The sequence below is a fragment of the Ictalurus punctatus genome, chromosome 18 (genome assembly GCF_001660625.3).
Source record: "Ictalurus punctatus breed USDA103 chromosome 18, Coco_2.0, whole genome shotgun sequence".
Classification (NCBI taxonomy): Eukaryota; Metazoa; Chordata; class Actinopteri; order Siluriformes; family Ictaluridae; genus Ictalurus; species Ictalurus punctatus.
Genome location: NC_030433.2, coordinates 13,793,899 through 13,807,506, shown reverse-complemented (window position 1 = coordinate 13,807,506; position 13,608 = coordinate 13,793,899). Strand labels below are relative to the sequence as shown.

General features: G+C 38.7%; 1 protein-coding gene across 4 annotated transcripts in view; it reads left to right on the top strand.

The window, feature by feature from the left end:
* The window catches only part of nrxn2a (neurexin 2a), a 462,873-nt gene that overhangs the window by 119,253 nt on the left and 330,012 nt on the right, over positions 1-13,608 (top strand). For 2 of the 4 annotated variants that reach the window (XM_047161856.2, XM_017492878.3), the window contains exons 4-5: positions 4,367-4,396; positions 4,657-4,695. The exons of the other annotated variants lie outside the window; for them this stretch is intronic. In XM_047161856.2, coding sequence (XP_047017812.2) covers positions 4,367-4,396; positions 4,657-4,695 — 69 coding nt within the window. The remainder of the gene's footprint in view (positions 1-4,366; positions 4,397-4,656; positions 4,696-13,608) is intronic. 4 annotated transcript variants of the gene reach the window in all.

Sequence of the window (13,608 nt, the reverse complement as noted above, 5' to 3'; positions counted from 1 at the left end):
TTACTTGTGTTACACATGTATTGTTAAGAAAACAATATTAAGTAAAATCAATTTTTTTCAAATAAATCACGTGTTCCCCCAAAGAATTCTTCTTTAGCCCCAAATAATTCTCCACTTGGAGCGGTTTGTCACTACGTAACTGAACGTCAGTAAAAGAAGACCGCCTGTAATTTTATATCTTCAGTGAACGGAGGCGAGACCAATCAGACAGGGCTTACAGGAAAAATACGTGGAAACACTCATGTCTTATTGGCTGAAAGCTCTCAATTCTGCCAAACCCTTGCTCACAGTTTCACATTGTAGTGTATTTTTGTAGGCTTGATACGTTTTGTAAGTTGTGTGAAAGTAAAGTAATTCGTAATCTGATTCCTTTTTACAGCCAGTAATCAGTAAAGTAATCAGATTACAATTTTAAAGAAGTAATTAGTAATCTGTAGTGGATTAAAAGGCGAGAGAGAGTAATGCCATCCAGAGAGCTTGGCCAATTTTGCTTTCTAGACTCCCGACTATACACCTCCAGGATTGGGGGTTCGATTCCTGCTGTGGTCATGTGTGTGCAGAGTTTGCATGTTCTCCCCGTGCTGCTGGTGTTTCCCCCAGGTACTCCGGTTTCCTCCCCCTGTCCAAAGACATGCATGGTAAGCTGATGGGCATGTCCAGAGTGTCCGTAGTGTATGAATGGGTGTGTTAATGTGTGTGTGAATGTGCCCTACAATGGATTGGCACCCTGTCCAGGGTGTACGCCACCTTGTGCCCCATGCTCCCTGGGATAGGCTGTTGGATAAAAGCTATCGGAAATGGATGGATGGACGGACGGACTCCTGGATATAAATGGCTGTGGCATTGTCGGGATTTGAACTGATGAATTTCTGCTGATACGGTGAATGCTGTTCTGTTCCACCACTCAGGAGCCCATGTGGGAGGTTTATTTACAAACTCAAAATGACAGCAATGGTCAAACACAGAAATTCACAAATAGACTAATCAAAGGGCAAATCAACAATGCAAAGGTCAAAACAGAAATAGCGATCACAGAATACAAGTCTCAGAACTTATAGATGAATGTGAAAATTGGCAAGACTTCGGACTGAATGGTTGAACTGTAAATAGGAAGTGTTTGATGAGTGATGAAAACACCGTTAGTATTCAAGGAAGGAGGACCTCTGGTCATTGGTAAAGGAGACAGATATAATGTACGTTTCCCAGACCCATCAGATTTATACAAAATCAGGGAACACCATGGGTTAGTTTTCAAAATCTAAAACATTAGCACAGTAATGCACTATAAGGCCTAGTTGGATGTAATGCATTAGGTATAATTGAAAGGTAAATTGTAGCCAGGAAGTAGGTTTATTTGGCATTCATTGTCTACTTCTGAAAGGTGAAAGGATGAGCACGAGTGGTTAAATGGCATAATTGAACTGACTGATAGTGCCATTATCTACATTTTCCACAGTTTAGAATAAACAATTAGCTACATGGTGACTTTAGTGCCCAGGACCTCCTGAGCCGCACCGCGGTAGTTCTGCCCCTGATCATGTTACCAAAGCACAGCACATTTCCTCGCTAATGTGCTTCTTTTACAATAAAAGTTTACTAATCAGTTGGGGAAACAGCTATATCTTCTCCACTCATTTATTTTCCACACTGTGAAAATTGCAGGCTGTTGACTAAAACAAACGTTTAGGTTTCAGTCTTCCAACAGGCACCCCTTTGTTATTTTAATGGAGTTGAGTACACTGCCACCTTTCACTATTATCTGTTCTTCAGCTCAGTTATCTCTTTAATAGTGAGCTTTATTTGTGACGGAATGAAAGTGGCATCACAGCTGATGGGACCTTGGGGAATTTGTTTTCAAGGAATCTCTCACTCAGTGTCAAGCTAGTGAGAACAATGATGCAGAACCTCTGCACCGTAATCACACCCACTCCCTCAGCTAAAATCGAATGCATACGTAATGAAGGCTTGCATCCATGCTGGTCATCTAATTCTGGATTTTTTTTTTCTTCGCCCAGTGGCCCTGAGAACGTGCTGGAATCGAGAGACTATTCTCTTTTTAATTTAACTTCTTCTTGAATGCAGTATGATTCACCATAGGGGAAAGAAGTTTTGGTTAATGAGATATAAGCTGGGGTTTATATGATAACTGTGAGTAATCATAGAATGTAGAGAAGTTGCTAGGCCATGGTTTTTAACCTCAGCCACTTCAGTAGCCTTACTACAGGGCATTTGAAAATGGTTTCTTTCAAACCACACTCACTTTCAGTTGAATGTAAAAATTCACAGTCTTTATAAATCGCCTTATTTTACAATGCTGTTTAGTGCTGCTGAAGTTAACTGGGCTGGTTAATATTTCTATTACATAAAATGTTATGAACAGCTAGTTAAAAGGCTGATGTATTTTTACTGTTTAATATGGGTCCAAGCACTAAATGTTGTTTTTGTTAGGATTCTTTGTTCTCCTTTTTTTCTTGTTTTGATTTTGGCTGCCATCAGCTCAGCCAGTACATGACGGGTCCAGCATTGGCTTGTCATGGAACTTATATTATATTACTAACTATAAATAGCTATAGATATTTATCTATAGACTAGTATTAGATTGAACCAATTTTTCATGGTGTTGTTGGTGTGGGGGGTGGTGACTGGGAGTCTATGTCAAAATTGATTTCAAAATTGAACCAGGTTCAGGCTTTCTGTCTTTTTGACAGGATTTTCAACCAAGCGCTATATATCTGGAGAGTAATATGTTAATTTAATTCCTCAATCAGTGTGGGCGGGGTTTATCTGGTTCAAATAGCTAAAGCTCATTCAAGTGTGAAATGCTTATGGCCAATTTTGAAAGGAGGAATGCTTAATTTAGTTTGAAGTGGCCTCTTGGGGACAATTTTCTGAAATTAAAAAAACTCTCATGTTCGGTTTAAAATAGAGAAATAATAATGGCGTCAAGGGAGAAAACTCTTTTGGATGAATAGACAGTATTTTCATTTAAAGCTGTCTGAATATGATAAAATGTTAAAGACATGTTCAGTGAATCATATTGGGGGGAAAAAACAACTAGTGGACAAATAGGAGGATAAAAAAGACATGCTGTGATATAAATACAATGTTGGCTGCACTTGCAGAAATAAAAAAGTGTTTGGACCCTGATGATTGTAGCTTCAGAGACATGCTTACAATTTTTCATCTATAATTATGTGTGTTAAGAGTCCAACTGTCAGTCATTTCCTGTAGCTGAAACAGGAAATGGTGCTTATTATTCTGTATGAAAGGTTTGAAAGAATTCAGAAAGCTGAAATACATCACTGCATGCTGAGATTTCCAATATTTTTAGATCATATTTTTTTAAAGATACTTTTTGTGCTCTCTCTTCCACTTTGTGATCATTCTTTTATATACAATGAGGTGAGATGATGGCTGTTAACTCGAAAGCATGCCGTTGTTGGTTTGGAATCATTGCGGTGTTCATTTTAATCTGACCCTCTTCAACACTGACCTCATGTATGGGCTAGTCTTACTATTCCTCCGGATGTGCATTTGCATGGAGTATTTTCGGCCTGTTCAATGTCACATTAATCCCAGGAAACAACAACAGCACGATGATTATAGAACGCACACTCTCGGATAATGGCTCGTGCTTTTTTTTTCTTTTGGGTAATTGATGGGTGTAGAGCTGCCAAGGAGCTGACATTATTACAGCATTGAATCAACTGCCAGGCGTTTATTTTTCTGCGTGTTGGTGAGGAGCTCCTTTTAGTCTGGGCAGGTTATCTAGTGTGCCCGCTACCCGACATCCCGCAGGCTGGGTGGGTGGAGAGGGATTTATCTCTGTCTCAGCTCCTTTTTATGAGATACTCCCCTCCGATTTTTTTGATCTCTCTCACTCTCTCACTCTCTCTCACACTCTCTCTCTTTTATTATTATTTTTTTATTGCAAATATTTTTTAATGAATCTCTGGCTTTCAAATGCAGTATTTATGGTTGCCTCTTCTATAGCATAAAATTGTATGAACTAAGGAATGCTGTCTGCCAAACACTAAATATGTGCTTCATTAGGAAAAAAAGCATTTATGTGAGCAAGCGCCCTCGGGTGCTTGCGCCGAATGAAATGCTTTTTTCCTTTCCACCCCTCCTCACACCTCTTACTCCCTTACCCTGATGAAGTGTATGTTCGTTGGTTTTTAAACATTTTTTTAACCTCCCTCCTCAGTTATTTTTTTCGGTTTTGATTCGGCATCCATGTCCGCCTCAGGATGTCTGTCACAAACTGCAGCCAAACGTTGTGACAATACTTTTGTTTTTTCCCCGTGCGTTTTTTATGACCCTCTTTTTTCCCTTTTCTCCCTTTTTTTCTGTTCTTTCCCTCAAGGTCTGGCGCATCTGATGCTAAAGAGCCAAGGTATGGGCCCCTGTCCCCTTCTCTTTTCTTTTTTTTTTCCTTCTCTGTCTCTTTGCTTTCTTAACTCATTCCCCTCCATTTTCCAAAAAAAAAAAATTAACCTTTTTGCTTTTTGCCTTGTTCTCCCCCCCACCCCCCGTCCCCCCTCTTCCCTTCCTCTCTCGTCCCTATCCCGCTGGTTCGGTGTCCTCTCATTCTCTACTGTGTGTGTCTGTGTGTCCTTCATGTGCGCCTCACCCTTGTCCTGTCCACTGGCCCAGCCCCAGGACCTGCTCCACTGAAGGCCACTGCAGCTGCAGGTAAAACTCTTCTGATCTCCCTCTCACGCTGGTTGGGGTCCTGCCGTGCTTCAGTCAGTCTCTCACTGCCCACAGAATGCACAGGGCCCATGCTCTGGGGGCATTCTAGCTGTTTGGCTTTCCTAGATCTTCTAGCTAGATTATGTGTTCAAGTTCTGCTCAAATCTGACTGTTATTACATGTATATATTTTTCTGTGTTTTCAAATGCAATATTTATGGTTGCCTTTTTATAATAATATTATGGGTTAACATTTTCTTTCATTTTTCTTTGTCTTTTTTTCTTTAATTTCAGGGTGGGCCAATAACACTACACTACTGCATATTTCCCCATTATTTCACAGAACATTCACCTCACAACAATATTTCGCCAAGTTTTAAAATTTGAATATGAATACACACCCAATGTGTCAGGGTTAACAAAATGGTATCAAAACACTTCAGCGTGCCACACTGAACAAATTTAGATCGATCAGCTTTCCCTGTCTAATGCAATAACTGAATGCAACTTGATTCCATGCCACTAACTGACTTGTCAATCTTCATTAGTCGTGGTGCTTACAGGACTAGGTGAGATAAGCCGGCTTTCAGAATGACATAATTAGCAACAACTGGCTCATAACACTCACATGTGGATGTGTCTTCATTAGCATGATAAATGATGTGTTTAGAAATGTGTCTTGGTATATGTAAAAATAAACAAACAAACAAACAAACAAATAAATAAATAAAGGTTTTTTGCTTTTAGGTTAGGACACACGATTGTTAAATATTCATCTATGACCAATATGTAAAGTTTTGTTTTGTTTGTTTGTTTTTGTTTTTGGACTGAATAATCATGAATCTATCAAGGAATTGTGAAAAATGTATGCATAAACCAAATGCTTCAGTGCCACACACTGCAAGTGACAGGATAGAATTGACACAATTCGGTTTAATATATCTTGGGCATTTCATGAGATAAAATCTAAAACGGGATCAGTAACTCTTGTAAGAGGAAAGTAGCTAATGCATGCGCAAAAAAAAAAAAAAAAGTTGCCACATGTCAGCAGATGATGTCATATTTGCATATTCATTGATTCGTCATGATCATTTGCATATCAGAATGTGGTACATGAAGAGGGACGATTTTCCGCATAGAGGTTTATCAGAATAGAAAATAATAGATTAGAACATGTTTCTTATTAACTACACAAAAACTGTTTGCATATTTACAAAATACTATCATTTCTATCAAAAACAGACAGAAGAAAGCAGCGGTACTCACAAAGGACACGAAAGAAGCTGTTAGAGATGAAATAACTTGCTTTTATTCTTCACTGCTGTTGAATTTTCAACAGCTATACCATAAATAACTGGTTTATATTAATGCGCTTGTTCTACTATGTTATGGTTTCCATGGTAACAGCTAATTATGCCACCTAATCTAATAATAAACGGATTTTAAAAAAGCTTGTTGGTTTTTAACAAAGAAAAACTTACACCCCCTCCAAAAGTATTGGAACGGCAAGGCCAATTCAATTATTCGTGCTATACACCAAAGCCATGTGGGTTTGAGATCAAAAGATGGATACCAGATGAGAGTTTAGGATTTCATCTTTTATTTCCTGGTAATTACATCTAGATGTGTTAAACTCTCACAGTTTTTCTGTCATCAGCTGCTGTTGTTTTCCTTGGCCGACCCATTCGGTGTCTGTTGCTGCGTACACCAGTGGTTTCCTTCTTTTTCAGGGCATTCCAAATTGTTGTACTGGCTATGTCCAATGGTTGTGCAATGCCTCTGATAGATTTTCCCTCTTTTCTCAGCTTCAAAATGGCTTGCTTTTCTCCCATAGGCAGATCTTCATGTTGTTTTATGCTTTTTAACAACAAATGCAGTTCTCACAGATGAAACTGAAGATTAAACCCAAGAGTAGATGTTCAGAGCTTGTTATTGTTTAAACAATCACTCTAACAGGACACAGCTGGCTAACAAGAAACACCTGTCAGTCACATGTTCCAATATTTCTGCTCACCTACAAATTAGGTGGTCTGAAAACAACAAACAACTGTAATAGGATGCGGTGAAAGACTGGAAAAGCATTACAAAAGAAGAAACCAACAATTTGGTGATGTCAATGAATCACAGGCTTGATGCAGTTGCAAGCAAGGGATATGCAACCAAATATTAAGTGCTATTTACTTTAATTTACTTCAAGACTTGTTCCTCCTTCTGTTCCTATACTTTTGCTCACCTAAAAATTGAGTGGTCTGATACAAAATGTGCCATGTTCTATGTCGCTTAACACATCTACATATAAATACCAGGAAATAAAAGATGGAATTCTAAACTCTCTTCTCATATTCATGTTTTCATCTCAAAACCAAATGTCTTCAGTCTACAGTAAAAAGAATTGAATTGGCCTTGCCGTTCCAGTAGTTTCAGAGGGGACTGTATTATGCAGGGAAGCTTTCTTTTAGTAGATGTTTGTGACATTTATGGAAGGAGTTTCCAGTGTCAAAGTTTTGTAATAGTCAGTAAGATTTTCGACACTGCAAAGTCTTCCGGACAGAGGAGTTTACGTCGCCTGTTTTCTTGGTAACATGACAAGTTGAGTTTTGATGAAGGAGTGACTGTTTATAGCAGCTTTAAGTACATACATGTTTATGTACAGGATGTGATAACAGGAAATAAGCTTTTTCATGGATGTTCTATAGCATTAAATGGATAAAAAGGACAATGTGTCGATCATTAAGGAATGAAAAATTGTAATTATTGGCAAAATGCTCTGGTATAAGTGGAATAGCACACATTGGGCCATGCTTTTTTTGCAAACATAATCCCTGCTGAGTGGTATGATACCATTAGCATGCCAAAGAGGAAAATTTTTGTTCGGTTTGTGTTAAAAATGAAAAACAATGAAGTGCATTGGACAAACAATGCTGACCAGTGATTGGACATTGGGAAACGTCTGGGTTACGCATGTGAGAAGGGAACTTCGACGTTGCGTTTAGAATAACACTATGGGAGTGCCCTCGCGTGCGACCGGCATCTGAAGCTTGTGCAAAATCATGCCTATGATTTTACACAAGTGTCGTGATCAGGTGACGTGGCAATTAAGCACATTGCGTGATTGATATATATATATATATATATATATATATATATATATATATATATATATATATATATATATATATATGGCACCTGTGAACTGCGCCGTCAGCCTCTATTATCTGAAGTGAAGACACAATTCACAGGCCTACCCTGGTATGACAAAGCTATGCAACGTCTCGTAACCCAGACGTTCCCTTTCAAAGGGAAGTCCACGTTGCGTTTAGCATAACATTTCGGGAACGAGAATACCCACTCCGAGGGTGCAGCCTGTTCAAAAAGACCCAAGCCCGAGGGTCACTGCAAGACACTCGAGCCCAGAGCAGAATGAACATCCAGGCTGTAATAATGAATGAATGTGTGTGTGGTGTAGACCACCCTGCAGCAGCACACACATCCTGTCCATTGGAGAAAGCCTTCGAGGAGGCGACCACCCTAGTGGAATGAGCCTTTATGTGCAGAGGTGTAGCGAGGCCCCCCCTAAATTACCTGCTGTTGATGGAGAGAGGTAGCTTGCAAGTGCCCACCTTCAGCATAGCTAAATAGCCGTGCCGTTCATTTCCCACAATTGCCGAATAATCCAACATCGTGGGGTTATAAATACGGCTTATGCATGGTTTTCCCCCCAGAAGCTTGATATTTTGTCATGCACTTATGGAAGAAAGGGCAGTTTCTGCAGTGTGAGGGATTTACTTTTACTGGGGAGGACAAAGCTCATCCAGCCTTAGTAATCACTTCAAGCGGCTCTTTATATGCTGCTCTCAGTTTTTAGGACATCCTTCTGGCTCCTCGGAGTCAGAGTGGAATTATTACTATTATTTTTGTGTGTGTGTTTTTTTTTTTTTTTTTTCTGTTTTTTTTTTCTTTTTTTTTTTTTTCTTTTGGCTTTCCATAGCGGAATGAGGATTCATGACGCGAGCTCCAAAATCCAGCGGACAGCCGAACCCGGAAGACAGAGCTAGGGATAGAGCAGCGCTCGTCTCCGGATCCATAAGTGATTCCCCGGACCTGAGACGGCTAGCTGCCTCAGCAGCGGCCGGCCCAGATCCGCAAGGCTCTAACACCCAACTCGCTTCGGCTTCTGAGAAGAGAGCGAGTCGCGAGCGGAGCTGCCTAATGTAGGCGTTACAATGCACAGTCAGACCTCTCGAGGCTGCCGACGCATGCTCTACCCCTAGACACTTCACACAGAAAGTGTGCACTCCTCCCCGTAATGAAACGGGAGCAAGGCGTAACACACTTCCTGAATTCTCTCAATCATACGTTTCTCTCTCGCTTATTCTTTTTTTTCTTCTCTTTTTTTAAAGGAAAGTCCAGAGATTTTGAGAAAAAATTGAGAGGAAATGAAGCGTCTTTTTGTTTCTTTACACAAATGACTGATATGTGGTCTCGCTGAAGATAATAAAGGCTGACGGTGCGGTTCACAGGTGCCATATGTATATCATGTGACGCACTTAATTGCCATGTCACCTGATCATGTCAGGCCTATAAATAGGCATGATTTCACACAAGCTTCAGGTGCCGGTCGCGCGAGGGCGCTCCCATAGTGTTATGCTAAACACAACGTGGAGTTCCCTTTGAAAGGGAACAATGCTGTTCAGTGACTGGACATTGGGAAACAATGCTGATCAGTGACTGGACATTGGGAAACAATGCTGATCAGTGACTGGACATGGGGAAACAATGCTAATCAGTGATTGGACATTGGGAAAAATTTCTGATCAGTGATTGGAATTTGTGAGAAAATAGTTCATTGATGAAAATGTTCATTCAATGTTCATTGATTGAACATTAGGATCAGTGATTGAGGATGTTAGCTGGAGAGCTGTATCAAGTGCAGGGCAATCACTTTCTAGAAATAAAGTCACTAAAAGGTTCTAAAATATCAGCAAATCTAGCAACAAGCCCACTATAACAATACATTTGACATGTTCAAATGTTGCCATTATTGCAGAACAGAGCAAATCTTTTTGTGTATTTATAAAACCAAAAGAAATGGCGCCACCCCGAGCTCTGTAATCAGCCATGCCAATGTGACCGTATTAAGAAAATTACAGTATCAATTCTAAAGTATAAGACATGACATTAAACATGGAACAATTTTAAGAAAAAGAAGAAGCAGGAAACCATTCACTAAAATCACTGATCATTCAATTGCTCACATTGAAGTGCTCTTAATTGCTGACCAGTATGGACTCAGGAATGAACCGACATTATACAATTAGAAACAAAGCATGCTTTTAAAATGTCAACCCCAAAATAAAAAAAGGAAAATCAAAACCGAGTGCATGAGCAGCTTCCCACCATGGAAGCTGTGCTGCTGGGCTTTTGAACAGAAAACACAGTGTTGGTCTTGCAGAAGACAAGAGCTATTGCAGAAGACAAAGGAGAAAAGCAAACATAATACACGCTGGAACCACTTTAGCCTGCTGAAGGAACTGACTCATTTTTCTCAACCTGCTCCCTGACTGAGCTGCCAGATCAAAAGCTGCTAGATTGATCAGTCCGCGAGAGAAACACTGGCTTTGTCGTTTCATTTTTTCAAGTGTGAGATTTCTTTGACTAAAAAAAAACAAAAAACAGGAAGCTGGTTTTCTTTCCATGCATTGCTGTATTGCTCATAAGTCAGCAAATACACTGCCCTCAACTAATATCGGCACCCTTGGTAAATATGAGTAAAGAAGGCTGTGAAAATTGTCTTTATTGTTTAACCTTTTTATATTTTGTTTAAAAAAAAAAAATCCACAAAAATACTCCGCCGTGATGGATATCAAATAACTGCAAACACACCCCTATGAATTCCTATGAGAAAAATATATTTGAATTATATTCCCACTGATGTTTTACATTTTACATTTTTTTAGTACACCTGGGTGACTCGGAACAGGAAACTGTTCAACCATGACTTCCTGTTTCACAGGTTATAAATATGATGTAACACATAGGCCAAATTCACTTAGTCATTCATAACAGTGGGTAAGACCAAGGAATATAGCTGTGATGTGCGGCAAAAGGTTGTTGAGCTTCACAAAATGGGAGGTGACTATAAGAAAATAGCACAAGCATTGAAAATGCCCATTTCCACCATCGGCGCAATAATTGAGAAGTTCCAGTCAACTGGAAATGTTATGAATCAACTTGGCATTGGACGCGAGTCTGTATTGAGACAATATAGAAAACCTGTCGGGTGAACTGAACTAGACTCCAAAGAAAACCTGTGGGGTGAACTGAAGAGGAGAGTCCACCAGCGTGGACCTCAAAATTTGAAGGATGTGGAGAGATTCTGTATGGAGGAATGGTCTCAGATCTCTTGCCATGTATTCTCCAACCTCATCAGGCTTTATAGGAGAAGACTCAGAGCTGTTATCTTGGCAAAGGGAGGTAGCACAAAGTATTGACTAAAAGGGTGCCAAAAATTGTTGCACACCTACATTTAACAAAGATTTTTTTATAAATCTGTGTCTTGTTTGTAATTGTTTGATATCCATAAGAGCAGAGTATTTTTGTGAATATTTTTAAACAAAGATTAAAAAGGTTAAACAATAAAGACAATTTTTTATAGCCTTATATTTAGCCTCATATTTACCAAGGGTGCCAATATTAGTGCCATGCACTGTATGTGTGGCATTCTGGGGAAAACCCTTCATATGATAACATTTACTACAAAATATGGAAACTACAGGCGTTCATGAAAAGAAATATGGTTCTCTTTTGTATATATCTTAACCAGAAATAAAGTCACAAGTGAAAAGGCCTAAAATTGCTTTTAAAGATTCAGTTCTGCGTCAGAGGGGCAATACAGACATTTGACATCTGATATCTGAATACAAACTGATTTAATTAGGTATAAATTCGGTTTCTATATGTCACATACCTATTCAACAATTTGATCAAAGTGTGAGGAAATCACACTTAGCTAGCAAGGTTTTTAGACCTGCCAAGGTTAACACATTTTGTGTAGGTACTCCACATTTTAACATCAGTGTACACAGCTATGAGGTATCACTGAGAAATCCACAAAAAGAGCATCACTCAATAAAAAGGGTAGATGAACCAATAGATATATTAATCACTGCTGATTTGTGCAGGAGTTTTGAACTCACTGATAAGAAGTGACACACTGGAAGCGCCACCCCCTTAAATAAGAATAAGTTCATTTTTGACTTAGCTAACATTACACAAGTATATAGTTAACATCACTTGATATTTATTGGTGATGCCACCAAAAACCAAAGCAGCAGGTTACTGTGCATTGGTTACCGTAAAACCCTGTATATATGTGAACAACAGTTATTCCCGTGTGCAAATGATGTTCAGTTTTATCACACAAAAAAAAGTGCTGTTTTTAATGCAGCCTGCACCCCATAGTGAACCCCATCACGCTGCAGGGACTATGCATTGTTTAACCACCATGTTTGATGAACTGACTCCCTACACAACATATTTTCAGGAAGGTAGCTTAGACATGTTTCAAAAATAAATAAAAACTAGAGACGCACCGATACTAAATTCCTCAGCCAATACCGATGACCAATTATTCAGAGTGATATCAGCCGATACCTATAGTTCTACCTTTTATGCCTTCTTTTAAATGAATATTATTCTCTCCATTTCAACAAGTTGTTTCACAGTAACTGGTCTTTTAAACAAAATACATTACTCTGTTTAAGATTTCTTAACTTATTGAATGTTATTAAGTCATATTAACATTGACTGAATTCTAAAAATAAAAAATAAATAATAAAAAAAAACACTCACCACAAACAAAAGCATTACTACTTCATCATTGAACATCAAACTAGTAATGTATAATATAAACTTTTTATATGTTAACATTAACTGGATATGAAATATACTACTCTGCAAATATATTTTTCTGTGCAATGTATACTTTTTTGTCAACTCATCTTCATTTAAATCTTTCAACAGTGTACTGGCGCTTTAATTCAGTGTGAACAGCTCGAGCAGCACTGCAAAAAAAAATTATATATATATATATATATATAATATATATATATATTCCCGCTTCACTGCTGCAGCGTCCGGTGTAGAATTTTTAGCAGTGCAGAGATTACAAACTGCAGTTTTGTCATCATTTCACACAATAGACATCATCTTTACGCACAACACAAAATCCATGTGTTTTCCCGCCCTCTTTTGATTGACAGGATATAATCGGCCCTGATCATAGGACGTTTCTAAACTGTCGGCCGATGGCCAATAGCGGGAAAAATTGCCTTTGGTGCATCTGTAATAAAAACATTTTGTTTTAGTCAAATATATTTATGATTTCTTAAAGGTGTGGTGGTAAAATATGCTATAGGCATAAAAACAGCGACATCCGGTGGGTTTTCCCAGGCCTCCTCACATACATCCACTTGCACCCTCGAGTTTGAAAATAGTTGCTGTTTTTAGGCACTTTAGCCATCTGATGGGTTTTCCCAGAGCCCTACACATATGTGGGTGACGGAAGAGTGAGGGAAAGTACTGACCAAAAGTAAACCGAATACAAAAAGAGCTGTTATAGTTGTTGTCAAAAGTAGAACTAGAAATAATTTATATTTAGTCCAAACCAATTTGTTATGGATTTGTGTTCAGCTGAAATACATAAACCAGACAGATACAGTGGGGTCCAAAAGTTTGAGACAGCACTGAAAATCTGGGAATGTAAACCTAGATTTAAATTAAACAGAAGTTTTAGCATTTAAATAAATAAATCAATTAATTAATTTAAAAAACACACACACAAAGAGAGGAAATGGTCCGTATCTTGAATCTTCCATGCTGTGTACTATTTCAAGATCACTATTTAAATGTAAGC